At 36.7% G+C, this 19,068-nt stretch overlaps 2 protein-coding genes across 2 annotated transcripts; both read left to right on the forward strand.

Moving 5' to 3' along the window:
• Nucleotides 1–1,057: 1,057 nt before the first annotated feature.
• LOC311598282 (olfactory receptor 8B3-like) lies at nt 1,058–1,990 on the forward strand (the record flags this gene model as incomplete). Its single annotated transcript, XM_084783317.1, has 1 exon — nt 1,058–1,990. One exon carries the CDS (start codon nt 1,058–1,060, stop codon nt 1,988–1,990), a length of 933 nt encoding a protein of 310 aa, XP_084639443.1.
• Nucleotides 1,991–16,912: 14,922 nt separating this feature from the next.
• On the forward strand, nt 16,913–17,917 carry LOC311598277 (olfactory receptor 8B3-like; the record flags this gene model as incomplete). The annotated part of the gene is made up of 1 exon (XM_084783307.1): nt 16,913–17,917. One exon carries the CDS (start codon nt 16,913–16,915, stop codon nt 17,843–17,845), a length of 933 nt encoding a protein of 310 aa, XP_084639433.1. The 3' UTR covers nt 17,846–17,917.
• Nucleotides 17,918–19,068: the final 1,151 nt, after the last annotated feature.

The following is a 19,068-nucleotide window of genomic DNA, read 5'->3' on the forward strand; positions in this document are numbered from 1 at the left end:
CCATATTTTGCAGATTCAAGTGAAAGGTACATAAGAATCTGTTCAAAGTGATGCACAGAAACTGTTTAGAGATATTGGGGACCTTAGGAAATGCAGAAATTTGAAGTCCTTCTCCTTAGACTGAACCTCAATATTCTATGTTCATAGATTTTTCTATGATGTGGAAGTAACTAAACCATTCTTGAATTTGTTAGAACAATGTACTGATGTCACTTTATCAAAGTCTAGCCCACGTTAGAGGACAACATGTGTTGCCAAGGTATATACCTCCAATGCCGTCAGTGAGCAGAAGTTTCATGACAAGAAAAAACTAATGATTCTATCTTGGCTCAGTCTCCTCTTTCTTATCTTTTGGTTTTCAGCGGTCATGTAGTATGGGCTTAATATTCTAATTAATTATTTGTCCTGTTAATAATTTAGAACAGAAAGAGTATAAGAGTCAGAGGGTGGATTAATAGGAGGAAAATGTCTTATGGACCCCTAATAACAGTTACACATGCAAACTTAAAATATTTGTGAAATCATACATAAGATTTCTGCAAGCCCAAATACAGACTAAATTCTAGCGTAAAAAGTGCAATAGGGTTAGATCTGTTGACCTTGGTTAAGATCTACTCTGGCAATTATAGGCTGCTGGAGAAAGATAGTCTGTCCTCTACAATTATAGTCCCTGGTAAGTTAACCATCTTCTAGTGGAAGGCCATAAATCCAAGACTATATGGGCAAAAAAACAAAATTACTCTGATTAAAAAAAAAGCAAAAATATGAAGTTGAGTAGGTAGGAAAGGGAATCTAGTTCTGGGAAGAGTTGAAAAATTGAGGGTGAATATGATCAAAGAAAGTATGAATTAATACGTGTGTGTGTGTGTGTGTGTGTGTGTGTGTGTGTGTGTGTGTATGTTTGCATATGCATGCAAGTGTGTGTGGGTATGAAGAATTCAGTCACATAATAATGATTATATTAATAGAATAAGTTCCGAGACTGTTGTGGGAATGGCTGCCTTTTCCTCTAACATGATTCTTCTTTGGCTGTGCTCACAGATTCCTTTAAGGAAGAATGGATCCCGAAAATGACTCTTTAGTGACTGAATTCATTCTGGTAGGATCAACAGAGGAGTCTGGTCTACAGTGTCCCCTCTTCTTCCTGTTTCTAGTGATGTATGTGGTCACTGTGTTGGGAAACCTTGGTTTGGTTATCTTAATTGGATTGAATTCTCACCTTCACACCCCAATGTACTTTTTCCTCTTTAACTTGTCTTTTGTTGATCTCTGTTATTCTTCTGTGTTCTCCCCCAAAATGTTGATGAGCTTTATATTAGAGAAGAACACCATTCCCTATACGGGATACATGACGCAGCTTTTCTTTTTCTGTTTTTTCTCCATTTCTGAGTGTTATTTGTTGACCTCAATGGCCTATGATCGCTATGTGGCCATCTGTAATCCACTCTTGTATAATAGTGTCATGTCTCCTAAACTATGTTTGAACCTTATGCTTGGCTCGTACTTCATGGCATTTTCTGGTGCCACGGCTCACACAGGATGCATGCTGAGACTGACCTTCTGTGATGCAAACACCATCAACCACTACTTCTGTGACATCCCCCCTCTGCTTCAGCTCTCCTGCACCAGCACCTATGTCAATGAGCTGGAGGTTTTTGTTGTTGTGGGCATCAACATCTTTGTTCCCAGCATCACTATATTTATCTCCTATGGTTTTATCTTCTCAAGTATTTTTCACATGAGCTCTAAGGAAGGTAGGTCCAAGGCCTTCAGCACCTGCAGTTCCCACATAATTGCTGTTTCTCTGTTCTTTGGATCAGGTGCATTTATGTACCTCAAACCATCCTCTGCCAAGTCAATGTATAAAGGTAAAGTATCCTCTGTCTTTTATACCAATACAGTTCCTCTGATGAATCCCTTAATCTACAGCTTGAGGAACAAAGATGTTAAAGTTGCCTTGATAAAAACTTTGAGTAAGAGAAAGTGTTGATCAGAGTGTTCTTGCCCATGTAGTTACTGTACTTGGAAAGACAATTCCATTAGTTCCATTTGTGTGGACATTATTGGACTCTGTCATTTTTGTTAGTAGGGTTAAGAAAATTTAGGTCTCCTTTCAATATTTAATTTCTACTTTTTATAAATAATTACTTCCATTCCTTACCATTGGGATGATTAACTTATCTTTTCCCACATGGATTTTAGTAACTTTAGCAGATAAATTTATACACTTGAAAATGTGATAATTTTCATCATTTGTTCCTGTGAAGAAATATTAATGTCTGATAATGAACATGTCACACAGTGTCTCAAGGATGTGGATTGGCTCACCTAGCACTGGCTTTCGGAAAAATGTGGTTACCATATAGTTCTATTCTGGTTATTCCTTCCTTTATTGAATGATATCCCTTTTAAAAGTCAGAAATGGAAGGTTTCATAGGAAATTTAAGTTTCCCACGCATATGTGCAAGAACTATGATTTAATATTGCTCAGCAAAGAGCTCCCTTTGTTAGTTTGGCAAGTTAAAACATTTTTCCAGGAATTATAGGCATATTTTTGATTCAGAAATATTTAGAAATGGGAAATTTAACTTCAAATATGTATTTGGAGAATAACCTAGGTTATGGTAACATCTTTCCTGGAATAAGACACTTAATATTTTTGATTTGAAACATATATTGTTGCAGCTTAGAGGAAACAGCTTCTTCCCATTTTTTCTTTTCTTTTGTATCTTAAAGTTTTGTAAAATTTGTTTCTCTTTTATTTTTAATTTATTTTTCTTTTTTATTACTTCTTTTTTACATATACATTTATGTTATTACACATATATTATAAAATAAGCTACATACAGCAAGAAGAACCACAGAGGAATCAGGAATTACATTCATGTTACTTTCAGAGTGTTTTAGCTATTTGTATTTGGCAACCTTGAAGAAAACATTTTCCTATCTCGGTGAGTCTAAATCCCTGAATGTAACTCAATATCTATCATAACTCATCACTATCAACTTAAAACATCTATCTAAAACTAAAAACATCTTAATACCTAAACAACTAAACTTAATTGTGAAACTAAACTATTTTGTCTTTAACCCCATCAGAGAACTTGAGACTGAGTAAAATTAATTACTTGAGTAAACAGGAAGTGCAGGTTAGCAGCTTTCAAATTTAAAAAAAAAAAAAGACAGAGACCTTTTTTTTGTTTGTTTTTGTTTTTTTGTTTTTTGTTTGTTTGTTTTTTTTTTTGTTTTCTGCCTGGACAGTCACCTATAATTCTCTAAAACACTGAAGCATCTTGTTTGGCCTTCTTGTCCTGTACATTATTATTTTGAGAAAAAGGACAAAACTTGACTATCCTTGGGATATTAAATCTAATGCTATCAAATTGTGATTTAAATGTTTCAAAGATAACTTGTATTTTGTTATTTTATTTTTCTAAACTTTATTTAATATTTTGAAACAACATAAGAAATTGATATATCTATTGTGGTAGTTTTTTGACAATATTAAATCTGTGACTTACATGTCATTAAGAACAGCTGTTTATCAATCTGAAACCAATATTAACCTACTTTGGTTTTCCTTAGCAATGTATTCATACATATATTTACATATGTTAGATTATATAATATGTGCATGCATTTGAAATTATATTTTGATGCTTTTCTCTTGTTATCCTTTTCATTCAAAATATTTTTATGTGCATATTTGTGTGCTGGTATGAACTTTATGTGCCACCGGTATACAGGACCCTACAGTGGTCAGAAGAGAGCCCTGGAAGACCAGGACTTAAATTACTGATGGCTGTGAGCCTCCATGTGGGGTCAGTGAAATGGACCCAGGTCTTCTGCAAGAGCAACAACTGTTTTCAACAGCTGAGCCATGTCTCTTGATCCAATAAAAATGTTTATTTTATGTTGATTGAAACAAAATGTATCTAGTAATATTTCTGATATCTTGAATGGTTTTGTGGGTGGGTTGGTGTTCTGCTCTCTCCACTAGGAGTGTTGTCTAGTTAGAGGGTGTCCTTTTTGGTCTCCATTGCCAATGCTACTAGGAGTCTCAGCTAGAGTTGCCCTCATATACTTTCAGAGGCCTCTTCTGACTTATGTCTCCAGCTTGCCACAGAGATGCCCTCACACACAGTTTCTATTTTCTCTGCAGGATTTCTGTCCTCCTGTCCCTGCTTTCCTCATCTTAGTTCTTTAGATAAATCTTCAAGCACTATATTGACTGAGAAGGGGAAAGTCCTAACATTATTTATCCCTGTAACATCTCCACACTCACAGTCCTATCTTAATAGGAGCTGTGTGTGCACCAACTATCTTTTGACTAGTACAGATTACACAGATCTTGCATAGACCCTATGTAGCAGGCTATATTTTTCTCTCAGGAAAAAAAAAAAAGAAAAACAGGAAGTCAGATGCAAAAGCCGCAATGCAAAATCACAAAGACAAGAAAGACTCAAACAGTATGCCCCCTTTCATTCACACTAGTGTTATAGAAAAGATCACCAATAAGAACTAAATGAAGGAATTCAAGAACACAAAATTTTACACAATAATATTCTACTATTATTTTTACAATTTTTATTAAATATTTTAACATATACATTTATATTATTACACATATATACAATAACCTACCTATAGCAAGAAGAACCACAAAACAATCAGGAAATATGTATATACTGGATATTTTTATTTGACAGCATTGTGGAAAATATCTTTCCTTTCTTGGTGAGCCTACAATTCAGAATGTAAATCAATATTTATCATATATCCTTATTGTCATCTAAAACATCTATCTAGACCTAAAACCATCTTGCCCCTAAGCAACTAAGCTTAATTGTAAAACTAATCTATCTGGTTTTCAACCCCATCAGAGACTTGAGAAGGAATAAAATTAATTACTTGAGTATACAGGGAATACAGGTTAGCAGCTTCTCAAGAAAGTATCAGAGATAGTTTGCTGCCTGAACAGTCACCAAAAACTGTCTAAAATGTTGGAGCATCATCTTCAGCCTTCTGGCCCCATATATATGACAGACGTATTTGTGAGGCAGGAACTATTGAGGACTTGCTTACCCTGTTTTGGCAGAGGTTGGCCATCAACTCTGACTGCATCCAAGCTTGCCCTTTTTTAGGCAGAATTTTGTCTGTGGTAAAAATGTGCACAGTTTGCTGAGTGGCTGATTTGTCACTTTTGAAACCATCTCCATAAGGAGGTTCTTTAGTGCAAATCATCTTCTGTGAGGTAGCCTGGGTATTGCCAGGAGTTAACCTGCATCATTGTAAAATCTTTGAAATAATAAAAAACATTCTTAAGTGCCATATTCTGTATGTCTTTGAGGTTTTTGAAGACCTTTTCTAACTATTTTATCTAATCTTTCTATAGAATCATATCTATCTGTTACACCTAGAAGTATGTTCTTATTTTAAAAATAGACTAGTAATTGGTATGACTATGATTTGATCAATTAAAATTAATTTGTATAAGTTACTTGTCCTAAACAGCTTGCAGTATCCCTTTTAAAGTATTAGAAGTAAATCTTGTATTAGACCCAGAAAGACACGCATGATATATGCTCACTCATAAGTGAGTATTAGCCACATAATATAAGATAACTATACTACAACATATAGACTGATACACCAACCAAGGACCATATATGATGTGGACCTAGACCCTCTACTCAGATGTAGTAGATAGGCAGCACAGTCTCCTTGTGAGTCTCACATATGAGGAGTAGGGATTAGTTCTGACATGGATTCTGGCTTCCCAAATTTGACCACTTCCCCCTGGAAGGGCAGCCTTGCCAGGCCATAGAGGAAGAGAATACAGGTAGTACAGATGAGATTTGATAGGTAAAAGTCAGATGTTAAGGGAGGATGCTCCCTTTTCTGAGGCCTAGGGGATGGAGGGAGAAAGAATAAAGAAGAGAGGGAGAATCAGGAGGGAATAAGGGAGGGGGATACAAACAGGATGTTAAAAATTCTATCTGCAGAACAAGCAGGTAACTTATATTGCTAATCCTACTACATGAGAATAAGGGTGAGACTGGTTGAGACATGAATGCCTAGGCATAGACAATACTTCTTGTTGGTTACAGAACCCTTGTGAATTATTATTAGATGCCATACTTTGTAGGCATGAATGAAGATTTACAAATGCCTTTTTTTTTTTCTGTTTATATAAAGAGCAGAGAAGCAGCCTTAATTGTTCTGTGCATCACACACACCTTATACGTTTGTAATTTTAGGACTGTATAAAGCATGTGAGAAAGTATATGTTTTCAGAACAAAAAAACCAGGCACTGACATTGGCTCAGACCTGACAGGATTCATTCTTCTCAGCATGCTGGACACTGACATCCCGCATCCTTTATGTTCCAGCACCAATTGCTTTGGTTGCTGTGTCTCATCAGAATGGGCAGCTTCAAAGAAAGCTTCCAACCCCAATTGGTCCATCATTTCAGATTGTCCTACAAAGGACCCTAATTAAGCCTGGGATTTCTCAACATTTAAAAACTGAACCACAAATGCTATTCCTTGGCTGGTGCCTTAGTTTGAGCGGGACCCCTGAGCCCAAATCTGCCTATCATAATGTTCTATTGGTAGGCTTCTAGGACCCTCTGGATCCTTCTACTTTGCCATTCTCCCATGCTTCTCTCATCTAGAGTCCCACTAGAATGTCTTCCCCTCTGTCTCAGTTTCCTGGTAAGTGAAGGCTTTCGTGGGACATGCCCCTTGGGCTAATATGCAGATATAAGTGAGTATATACCATTTGAGTCTTTCTGCTTCTGGGTTAACTCATTCATTATGATCATTTCTAGCTCAATCCATTTTTCCACAAATTTTGGGAATTCCTTGTTTTTAATAGCTGAATAGTATTCCATAGTGTATATGTACCACAGTTTCTTTATCCATTCTTCTATTGAGGGACACTTAGGCTGTTTCCATGTTCTGGCTGCTATGAACAAGGTTGAGCAAATTTTCTTGTTGTGTGCTAGAGCATCTTCTGGGTATATTCCAAGGAGTGGAATAACTGGGTCTTGAGGAAGCCCTATTCCCATTTTTCTGAGATAGTACCAGATAGATTTCCAAAGTGGTTGTACTAGTTTGCATTCCCACCAGCAATGAAGGAGTGTTCCTCTCTCCCCACATCCTTGCCAGCATGTGGTGTCGCTTGAATTTTTGATCTTAGCCATTCTGATGGGTGTAAGATGGAGGTGGTAAACCTTAAACCCCTACCCAGATCTAGCCAATGGACAGAACACTCTCCACAGTAGAGTGGAGAGTGGGATATTACTTTCTCACATACTCTGGTGCCTTACCTTTGACCATGTCCCCTGGAGGGGGAGACCTGGTGGCACTCAGAGGAAGGACAGCAGATTACCAAGAAGAGACTTGATACCCTATGAACATATACAGGGGGAGGTAATCCCCCTCAGGAACAGTCATAGGGGAGGGGAATAAGGGGAAAATGGGAGGGAGGGAAGAATGGGAGGATACAAGGGGTGGGATAACCATTGAGATGTAACAAGAATAAATTAATAAAGGAGAAAAAAAAATGAAAAACAAAAACAAAAACAAATGCTATTCCTAGCTTGTTTAACAATTTCCCCAATTTTATTTTGGCCCCTACAAATGTATAATTCATCCCAAATCAGCTGGGACAAACCTTAAGAGAATGACACCCCATTTCTCTTAAGGGGGATTGGGTTGGTTTTTGGTTGCTTTCTTGGGTGATAGATGTTTATTTTCATTGGGCATTGGTTATAAGTTATTATTGGTCTTATTTAGAGAGAGAAAAAAAGTTGGAATCATGGATTTCTCTCCTTTCTTTCATCTTTCATTCTTAGGCTTGGAGATGGGGGTTGAAAAGAAAGAAGGGGCTGGGCAAGGTGGCACAGCCTTTAATCCCAGCACTCGGGAGGCAGAGGCAGGTGGATTACTGTGGGTTCAAGGCCAGCCTGGGGTACAAAGTGAGTCTAGGATAGCCAAGGCTACCCAGAGAAACCCTGTCTCGACAAAAAACACAAAACAAAACAAAAATTAAAATAAAATTAAAATTAAAAAACAGTAAAGAAAGAAGGGGTAATATAGAAATATATAGAGATGATAGGACAAAAAGGAGATTAGGAAGATTAGTGAATATATTCTTCAATTTAATGCCTTAATTGTTACCCACAAGATTATTTTAAATTCACTGATATATAATTTTATATAGAGATGTAAAATAAGTTTAATTTTAGATACATTGGTATAGAATTCAAATTTAAGATTACTCTTCATATACATCACATATATTTGTACTTTAATGTGTGGTATTTTACCCATACAATGTTGTACTTTATCAAATAATTTAAGGACATTAAACATGAACTTAATAGGATAAGAATAAACACCTGTATAAAGAAGATTGATTTAAAAAACCCAGCAACCCAATTAGAATACTTATTGGAAATATTTGTTAGTAGGAAGTGATATGTCCTGGCCCATGGGACAAATTGAACCAGGGTTCACCTGAAAGAGGGAGTGGGGATTGAAAGTGGGGTACAGAGATGTGAGAAATAATGAGTCAAGCCTGGAAATTTCTGATCAAGACTCTCTTTAATGTGGAGTAAGAATTTATATAGCAAGGTCAATAGGATCCATTCTAATCTCACTCTCCCTAGCCCCCAGGCAAGAATATAATTGCCTTAACCCTCTTTAATCCTCCTTAATCCCCTGGGTAGTTCCCTGTAGGAACTTCCCTATTTCTCTGGGTGGGTAATCCAAAGATAGCCTAGAACACAAGAAGTCCTTCAGCAAGGCTCAGCAAGGGTCACAGTATGCAGCCTAAGCACGGGATTTCTAACATGGCAGAATTTAGCATGGCTCCCCACAAGGAAGGATCAAGTTAAGATAAAGTAGAGGAACTTGACTATTCACAAAAATGTGGAAAATTTAGAAAATTGTGTGGAAAAGAAAACATTCAAGAACTGCAGAACATCAGGAAAAGATTAAATCTAATCATAGATGAGGCACACAAGAATCCCAGATCAATCATGACATAGACAAAATCTTTAACAAGATCATGAAGAAAACCTCCCCAAATTAAATAAAGAAGTAACCATATGTGTATATAAAGCACACAGACTACCAAAGAGACAGATTCAGACAACATATTACATTTAAAATATTATATATATTTTGTATGTCAGCCTTCTGTCAGATGTAGGGTTTTGAAGATTTTTTTTTTCCTATTCTATAGACCAATGTTTTGTCCTTTTGATAGTGGAACCTGAAATGGCCATCTCAGGTAACCAAAAATGACTTCCAATGAAAGAATTGGCACAACAACCCATCCACAAAATATTCCATTCACAAGTTGTCCTGTCTACAAGATGTGCAGGGATAAAGATGGAACAGAAATTGAGGCAATGGCCAACTAATGACTAGCCCAGCTTGAGACCCATGCCATAAGAGGGAGTCTGTTCTTGACACCATTAATGATATTGTGTTGTACTTATAGGCAGGAGTCTATCATAATTCTCATCTGAGAGGCACCATCCAGAAGCTAATGAAAACAGATGCAGAGCACCGTAGGCAAACATTAGGAGGAACTTAGGGTATTCCATGGAAAAGGAGGAGGAAGGACTGAAGGTGCCACAGGAAAGATTGAAGAAGGTCACAAGAAGACCTACAAAATCCACTAGCCTGGGCCCATAGGGGCCCACCAGGACTGAACCATCAAACAGGCAACAGGCAGGGGATGGACTTGGACTCTGCAAATATGTAACAGTTGTGCAGCTTGGTCTTCATGTTAGACTCCTAACAGTAGGAAAAGGCCTGTCTCTGACTACATTGCTTGTCTTGGATATTTTGTCCTAACTGGGTTGCCTTGTCTAAACTTCTCATCAGAGAAGCTTCCTACAGTAGAGGATGGGAAGAAGTACGGAGACCCACAGCCAGACATTCTGCAGAGAATGAGAGACCTTGGAACAATCGGTCCTAATTGTATGTCACCATAAATTTCTCCTTTCAGGGTTCAAGGAACCCAGTGAAAGAGGGAGTAGAAATAGTATAAGATCCAGATGGAAGGGAGACCGCCAATGAAACAATTCCTGCTAAATCAACATGGTCAATGCAATATGAACTCACAGAGACTGAGGCAGTATGGACAGGGCCTGCATGTGTCTGCACCAGGTGATGTTCTCGAGCGGAAAGAAGTGGACGCATGCTTCGATCCCTAACCCAGCAGCAATCCCCAATTGATAACCACTTGCAATTAAACACTTAGTTACCTTCAAGGGCATTTCATTGGGGGAACAAACTACTCTTAAGTGTAACGCTACATTCCCAACAATAGATGGCCAAGAGAAAACAAACTTAATGGCGTCTTTGGAGGTTCCTCGTCTCCTACTGTCATGTTGGGACTGCTCCTGTTTAAAATGTTTTTCTCATTTTTATTTTGTCTTCTGTCTTTTTCCTTTACAGGTCCTTTGCATATATATTACGGCTTCCAATTTAATGCTTTTATGGAATTCCTGAGGCTATACACAAGTGAGCTTCTCTTCCTTGTGCATTCTCTTGGGCTCTTTTGGCTTTGGTTGTTTGTTTTATCCAATTCTAGTTTGTTCGATTTTATTTTATTTGATTTTTATTATTATCCCTTAGAAGGCTGTTTGTTTTCTAATGAGATGGAAGGGGTGATGGGGGAGGAACTGGGAGAAGTAGAGGGAGAGAAGACTATAATCAGGATATATTATGTGAGGAAACAAATCTACTTTTAATAAAAGGAAAAAGAAGAACATAGATCAAAGACCAAGAGCTAATTTTATTGGGATGCAATTTGGTGATTCAGTGAGTTGTTCCCTAGAAAATCAATAGAAAGCAGGTATCTTACTGCTCCTCGCCCCACACCCCTAACTGCTGCCGAGACAGTAGTACTGGTGCTAGAAAGGACCCAATAGAGTTCTCCAGTTTGGATTCTCACTCCACTTAATGTTTGGCTGAGGGTCTCTGCATCCACTTTCATCAGCCGAGGGAGGAAGCCTCTCTGATGACAGATGGGCTAGGCACTGATCTCCGAGTACAGCAGAATACCAATAGGAATTATTTTATTGACTTTTAAAAACGATTTATTATGTTTACAATGCTCTGCCTGCATGTATGCCTGCATGACAGAAGAGGGCACCAGATCTCATTATAGATGATTGTGAGCTGGGGATTGAAAAAAAAAGTTTTTATGCACCGTAAGACGCTCTAACCCTAATATCTTTTGTAGCTCCTTGCTCTACTGAAAGATTTATACCAGCAACTCCACATCTCCAGGAAGAACAATGTATAAAACATCTTTCTTTTCTCTTCTTCCTACTGGCAGATTTTTAGTGTTTAAATTTGATTTTTCTTCATATTTTCGTATACACGTATTATCTTTTTTTGTGTATTCTTATGTTGCTCTAGCTCTTCTCACTTCTTTTCCACTCCTGTGAAGATGCGCTCCTTTTTCTATGTTGTGTGCATGTGTGTGTGTGTGTGTGTGTGTGTGTGTGTGTGTGTGTGTGTGTGATTTTTGTTTGCCACTCAGAGTTTGACCAGGAATAATCACATAATTAGAGAAAATATTTTCTAGATGTACACAGGACAAAAGCTAAACAATTAAGATATGCAAGGAACTGAAAAAAAAAAAACCAAATAAAGAAAAAAATATAAACCCAAATAAAAATAGACTATTAAACTACACTAGGGTTCTTAATAAATGTATTAGAGATGGCTAAGAAAAAAGTTAAAAGATGTTGAACATCATTAGCTGTATTAGTTACATTTTGTTGATATGAGAAATACCATGACCAAAGGCAACTTATGGAAGGGAGAGTGTGTTATCCATGGTACTTCAGAGTAAAGCAATGTGTAGAATGACTCTCTGACTCTTTGTCTCTGTCTCAGTCTCTCTATTCCTCCCCCCTCCCTGCTCTCTTTCTCTCTCTCCAATAGTTGCTATGGCAATATGCTCTAATCTTCCGGCTCCTTCTCATTCTCTGACTTCTTCTGTCTTCAACTATGTCTAGCTTCTTCTCTCTTCAACCTGTCTCTGTAAATCTCTCCCAGTAAAACTATCTCCCCCACCCCCATCTCCCTTCAATTGCCTCTGTTGAGAGTTGGGCATATCTTAGTCTGCCAAATCCTTCTCTGATTTGTCATTTTCTTTGCCACTCAATTAGAGGTGAATTTCAAACATGTCTGCTTCTTTCTATAATCTAACTTTACCAACATTGTTTGGGATTAAAGGTGTGTACTAAGGGCATGTCTGTAGCCCAGCTAGATTTTACTGAAATCCAGAGTGTGCCTACATTCCATCCAGATCACAGAGACCTAGCCTTGTTGCTGGACTAAAATTCCTCTAACAGCTTCCAGCAGAATGTGAGGTGCAGATTAAAGATGTATCTTTCTGCCCCAAGATCCAAATCAACGGCATGTTCCTTTCTGCCTCAAAGGCTTGGACTAGTAGTGGATTTTCCTACTTCAAATCAGGCAAAAATAATCTCTCACAGATGTGCCCTCCATCTCTGGAATGTAGTTCATTCCAGATGTAGTCAAGTTGACAACAATAATAGTCATGACAAAGAGTTTATACTGTTTTATGGTTGAGGGGGAGAATCCAGAAGAGACATGACAGCAGGAAGCCAAAACCTGGGAGGGGAGCCAGTTTGTCACATTTCCCTCCACATGCAGACATCAAAGAGAGAACAAGAAAAGCTACAAATTTTCAAAGTCCTCCAACTTGACATATTTTTTCCTAGCAAAATTACACCTCTTAAAGGCATCGTGGCCTCCCCGAACAGCATCATTAAGCAGGGACCAAATGTCTGAATACACAAGCCTGTGGGAGGACAATTCTCATTTAAGTGATCATATTTTATTTGAAAAAATGGTCAAATTTCTTAGCCATAAGGGAAACACAGTTTAAAAGCACTTGAAGACTTTTTCATTCAAGTCTAGATGTCCATCAACACAGACACTAATGATAAGAAATGCTAATAGGGATGTGAAAAAATAGGAAAAACTTTGTACATTTCTGGTTGAAATAGAAACTTAATTTGGAAATCAGCATGTAGCTTACTCAGAAAACTAGAAAGAAATCCATCTTGCTAACCAGCTGTACCACTCCTAGACATAAATCCTGCAGCATCAATTCCTCTATAAAGACAGCAGCACATCCATGTTCAGTGATGCTTTATTATTAAATGAACTAAAACATCTACATTAATCCATAGAAACAGTGAAAATTATTCATCTATAAAGAAAAATAAAATTATGAAATTTGAAAGTAACTGTATGGAATTTAAAAAGGTACAGAGTAAGGTATTGTAGGCTGAAAATTTAAATTTGTATATTAACTTGGGGAATCATGGGGACTCTTAAAGTAGGTGGAATAGGAAAGAACGGGTATTATGAAAAGGAAAAGAATAACAGAGAGTAAATAGTTTCAAAGAGTAAGGGAATGTTAGCTTAGAGCACAGGAAAGAAGGAAGAAAGGGATGACTCAGATATCCATGGATTCATTAATTAATTAATGGTCTTAGTTATGTAGTTAACCAACTACTTTCTGATTGGATTTAAGGCCAACTCCATGGAAGAAAACCCATGGCTTGTACTCTAAATCTGGCCAAGAATTGTTGGGTGAATTAGAGAGTTCATAGGACATAGAGAAAAACCTATTATTAATTATTATTATTATCATCATCATCATTATTACTACTACTACTACTACTACTACTACTATTATTATTTCTAAATTGACATAGTCTCAAAGTGTCTTGTGAATAGTTATCTCTATACTATACTAATATATTAGTAAAATTATCCATGCTTATTTAAGATGCTTTGTGTGTGTGTGTGTGTGTGTGTGTGTGTGTGTGTGTGTGTGTGCTGTAGACCATAGCTATTAAGGGACCCACAACTTATCTAAGTGTAGAGAAAAATGTCTATAGGGTACAAACTACCAAATGTGACATCTATATCAGAGCCTTGCCCTCAAGTACAAGAGAATGTCCTGGAAGAGAAGGTGGAAGGATTGCAAGAACCAGAGGTCGTAGAGGGCTGATTTATAAGTGTGTTTCCTGTTATTGAAATAGATGCAACACTAAATGAAATAAAGTAACTGTGGCTTTCTACATGGGAACTATACAAGGTCAATACAGTCAGAATTCCATGGATAATAAAGGGGTTCATTCAGTCCACCCCAATCTGAGGAGCTATTGACAACTGATCACTGCTGAGGGAAGAAGAGTAAGTTATCTCTGTTCATGTAGCTATGGTAGTATGCCCACATGTTCTGAAGGCAGCATTTCATAACTTGTTGCTTTTTCTTCAGGCTCTCAGATTCTTTTCATCTCTCTTTTATAGTGTTTCCTGAGTTTTATATGGAGGATTAGTGTTGATACAGATATCTTCTCCAAGGCTAAACACTCATAATAATTTATTCTTAGCACTTTGAGCAGTTATGAGTTTCTTCATTAAACCACCCTCTGTAGTATGAACCTCCTTTGACCAGTCTTGAGACCAGTGAAAATTTATATTCACGAACATAAATATAAATATTTAGAAGGCCATTTGAAAACATGATCATTTTCTTAAAATCAATAACATGTTTCCCCTAAGATTATAACTATCCTACCCATGAGTTTAGCTATGGGTACAGTACAAGATAAAATATATCGCCTGTGAAATAGGACATAAATCCAATGAAGTGAATAGGTGTCTATAAGCTAAACAGTCTTTCCCTTAATGCAGCAGTGGGGACATCTTGAGTTGCAGGTTGGCATTGTTGTATGCAGTGTCCATCAGTAGATAATATCATTAATGTCTTTATACCTATCATTCTTCATACTACTTTCTTGAACTATGAATGCCAGGGAGGAGAAACACACACACACACACACACACACACACACACACACACACACACACAGAGAGAGAGAGAGAGAGAGAGAGAGAGAGAGAGAGAGAGAGAGAGAGAGAGACAGAGAGAGAGAGAGAGACAGAGAGAGAGAGAGAGAGAGAGAGAGAGAGAGAGAGAGAGAGAGAGAGGAGAAGGAGGAGGAGGAGGAGGAGGAGGAGGAGGAGGAGGAGGAGGAGCAGCAGCAGCAGCAGCAGCAGCAGCAGCAGGAGGATGGATGAAAGGAAGGAGATCTTTGTTCCTTTAATTTCTCTATGTCCTGTACCCAGAGTGTATTCTGTAGAAATAGGTTCTTTCTCCCATCCAAGTACTAACCAGCCCTGACCCTGTTTAGCTTCTGAGATCAGAGCAGATTGGGCACATTCAGGGTGGTATGACTGTGACCAGGATGCAAAATGAGTAAACACAGAAATGAAAAATTTAAAAATAACAATAAAAATGAAACAAAAAGAAATAAATAGGTTCCTTCTGTCTGGTTAGGTTGGGTAACCAGGAAAATTGTGTCATTACCAATTTACTTACAATGTTACATTTTGCTGCCACAGCAACCTGATAAATTGTAAACACAAAGCAAAGGAAGTTTAACTGATAGAATTAATTATATTGAATTCTTAGAAGGAGTCTTAGCTTGCAATCTATAATTATTATAAAAGTAAAAACTTTAGAAGGGGGAAGTTTATAAAATAAAATATTTTATTAGAGACTATTGAACTGAGCCACTGCAATAATTGAAATATTTCAGACAGTAGTAGTCGTAAAAATAGAATGAAAACACGTGGAATTTTCTATTTAGTATGTGGAAAGAAAAGAGATAATTTAATGTATTGCTATTTGGATATAAATACAATGTGAAGATGGGATCTTGTTTTGGGACTAGTCTTGGGACTTGTACAAGCCCAAGGGTGAATGAAAACTTCAGTAAAATTGTGGGTCTCTTAGGCATTAAAGATAAATCTTGGTCCAGGGTATGAATAAATTCCTCCTGCTCCCTTCTTACACTGAAGGTCTGTTCTCAAGGGAAGGCAACAAACAAGCTTTCATTTATTTAAAGCCTAGTATATTATTTAATATTACTATACTCACATTGAATCTTCTCCATATCATAAAGTTGCAAATAGACCAATGTGAAGAGTTTTTCTATGTTACAAATAAGTAGTGAAAATCATAATCAGAAAGTGTAACCTACAATTCAGAAATATTTCTGAGACACTTTGGTAATTAAGTCTTTGCAACGACAACAATATCCTCCTGAATCAAAAATCCTGAAATTTTCATTTCACGCAAGAATAAGGACACATCGATGTTTTCTGTCTCAACAGGGGTGAGTTCGTGAACTCTATGTACCTTTAACGTCTTTGTTTATGACAGAAGTTTAGTGATATAAGACAGGTCGATTTCTTTCCCTTTTATTAAACCCTGAGATATAAGTAAATCTGACATAAATATATTTCTGAAAGAAAATAGAGATGTTTTAAAATATGGTATAAATATATTCCTTATCCAAGTACAGAAATTTAATAAGTCGATTTAGAACTTTGATTCTGTGGCAGATAGTAGGTAGGGACCTTGCCTGTAGTCATAATTCTTGCTCACGGGAAAAGGTTTTATTCCCTTTCTACCACTGGTTGTTAAAGCTTCTGTTGCTATTTTTCCCCCAGAAAGCAAGTAATGTAATAAATAATGAGATAAAAGTTGTTTCAGCCTTCTTCCACATTTCTTATACTTAACTGTTTGGTAAGTTAAATAGCTGAAGGGGCATTGACTGTTTAGCTTGGCAAGACTGTAATCAGAGAGACTCTATGCCACTCAGGGTCATGAGAAAAGCAGATTCTACAGGTTGAGACTGTGGTAGACTTGAAATGTTCACATAAATATGTGTTGATGGCAATAAATATATACGGGAAGAGGTAAATTATCTTATAACATAACATATGGTCTTGTGCCTACAGATTCCAATAGAAAAGAATGGCTTTTGGAAATAGGACTTTTGTGACTGAATTCATCCTCATTGGCTTAACAGACCAGCCCAATCTTCAACTCCCTCTATTTTCCCTGTTTCTTTTAATGTATCTGGTAACTATGATGGGGAATTTGGGTTTGATAATACTAATTGGACTGAACTCACACCTTCATACTCCCATGTATTTTTTTCTCTTTAACTTGTCTTTGATAGACCTCTGTTACTCTTCAGTGTTTACACCCAAAATGCTATTGAACTTCATATTAAATAAAAATATTATCTCTTATATGGGATGTATGACCCAACTTTATTTTTACTCATTTTTTGTTATATCTGAATGTTACATGTTAATGTCGATGGCCTATGATCGTTATGTGGCCATCTGTAATCCACTTTTATATAACATTGCTATGTCCCCTAAAATATGTTCCTACCTAATGCTTGGTTCATACTTGATGGCATTTTCTGGTGCCATGGCTCACACAGGATGCATGCTGAGACTGACCTTCTGTGATAAAAACACTATCAACCACTACTTCTGTGACATCCTTCCTGTGATGCAGCTCTCCTGCACCAGCACCTATGTCAATGAACTAGAGGTTTTCATTGTGGTAGGCATCAACATTATTGTGCCCAGCATCACCATCTTCATCTCTTATGGTTTTATCCTCTCCAGTATCTTCCACATCAACTCCAATGAGGGCAGGTCCAAGGCCTTCAGCACCTGCAGCTCCCACATAATTGCTGTTTCTATGTTCTTTGGATCAGGTGCGTTTATGTACCTTAAACCTTCCTCAGCTGGGTCTATGGATGAAGGAAAAATCTCATCTGTCTTTTATACCAATGTGGTTCCCATGATAAACCCCTTAATCTACAGCTTGAGGAACAAAGATGTTAAAGTTGCTGTGAGCAAAACCCTGGGCAAGTGGAAATTATGAAAGAAGCAGCACATCTATTTATCTGTAGTTATGTGGAAATTTATATATTTTATTAAAATATCACAAGATGAAATGTTTTCCTCTTTTATTGTGTATCTATTAGGTAGTTTGTTTACAGACTTTGTTAATAGCTACCACTTTCCCATTTATTACATATTTTTATTATTGACCCTTGTTTAACAATAAAATTTCATCCATTGACTGTTTCTTACCACATTAATATTTTTCCTTTTAGGAAAGATACATCATTTATTCACTAAATGATCAAACAAATAATAAGGTAAAATTTTGCTAATGAAACAGGTGTGTGATTCTATTTATTTTATTATACTGAAGTCACAAATGAAAAATGACTATCTTTAATCTTCAGCATCCAGCTTCTTAAATGAATATCTCAGGAATAGAGAAAGTTCCACAAAGACCATTAAATACCACCGATTTTGCTTTTGTAAATGATAAACATTGAGATTCTTGCATTTTTATAATCATAATTGTATCAAAATTCACACTATATTTCTTGCATGTATTAATAACATGAATAGTATACTAATGTGCACCAAGGTTAATAACTAAAGTGTCACAGTTATTTTATTAAAATACTTACTTTCTTTCTTACTTTTGGACACACTTAATGTTTACTAATTTCCTTCCAGTAAAGGTGAAAAGTGAAATAACACAATTCCTTTTTGAAAGTGAGTGCCTCTTTTTTTCCTATAATTAACACATTTATCATGATAAACGTTGATTGACTTTCCACAAGAAAATAGTTTAATGATTCTTTTTGTTGTGATTTAAGATAGTTTTGTGCAAAAAGCCAGATTTTGTATAAAACATTAGTTCAGAATGCTTTAAAGTTTTTGATATTTAAGAAGACCAGTATAGGAAAGAAAACAGCCTAACACATGCCTTCATGCCCTGACACAAAAGCAAAATATATGTGTCCCTTATTTAACTGGGTTTAGAAGATACATTTTATTTAAATACATATTTCTTCTCTGAGACATCGTATTATCTTTCACTTTCAAAGTTGTGAGAAAATCTACAGTCCACAATGGCCTCATCAGATGTGAAAAGGTAATGACTATATTTGGGTGGAAATGAAAAAATAATAAAATTCTTCTCTGATGAGATATAGGCATTTGCTGCCAAGCCTAATGACCTATCTACAATCCCTAGAAGCCATAGGATGAATGGGAAAAAAAACTGATTCTCAAAGGTAGTTC

The sequence above is a fragment of the Acomys minous genome (assembly GCF_964271855.1).
Source record: "Acomys minous genome assembly, chromosome: 5".
Lineage (NCBI taxonomy): Eukaryota > Metazoa > Chordata > Mammalia > Rodentia > Muridae > Acomys > Acomys minous.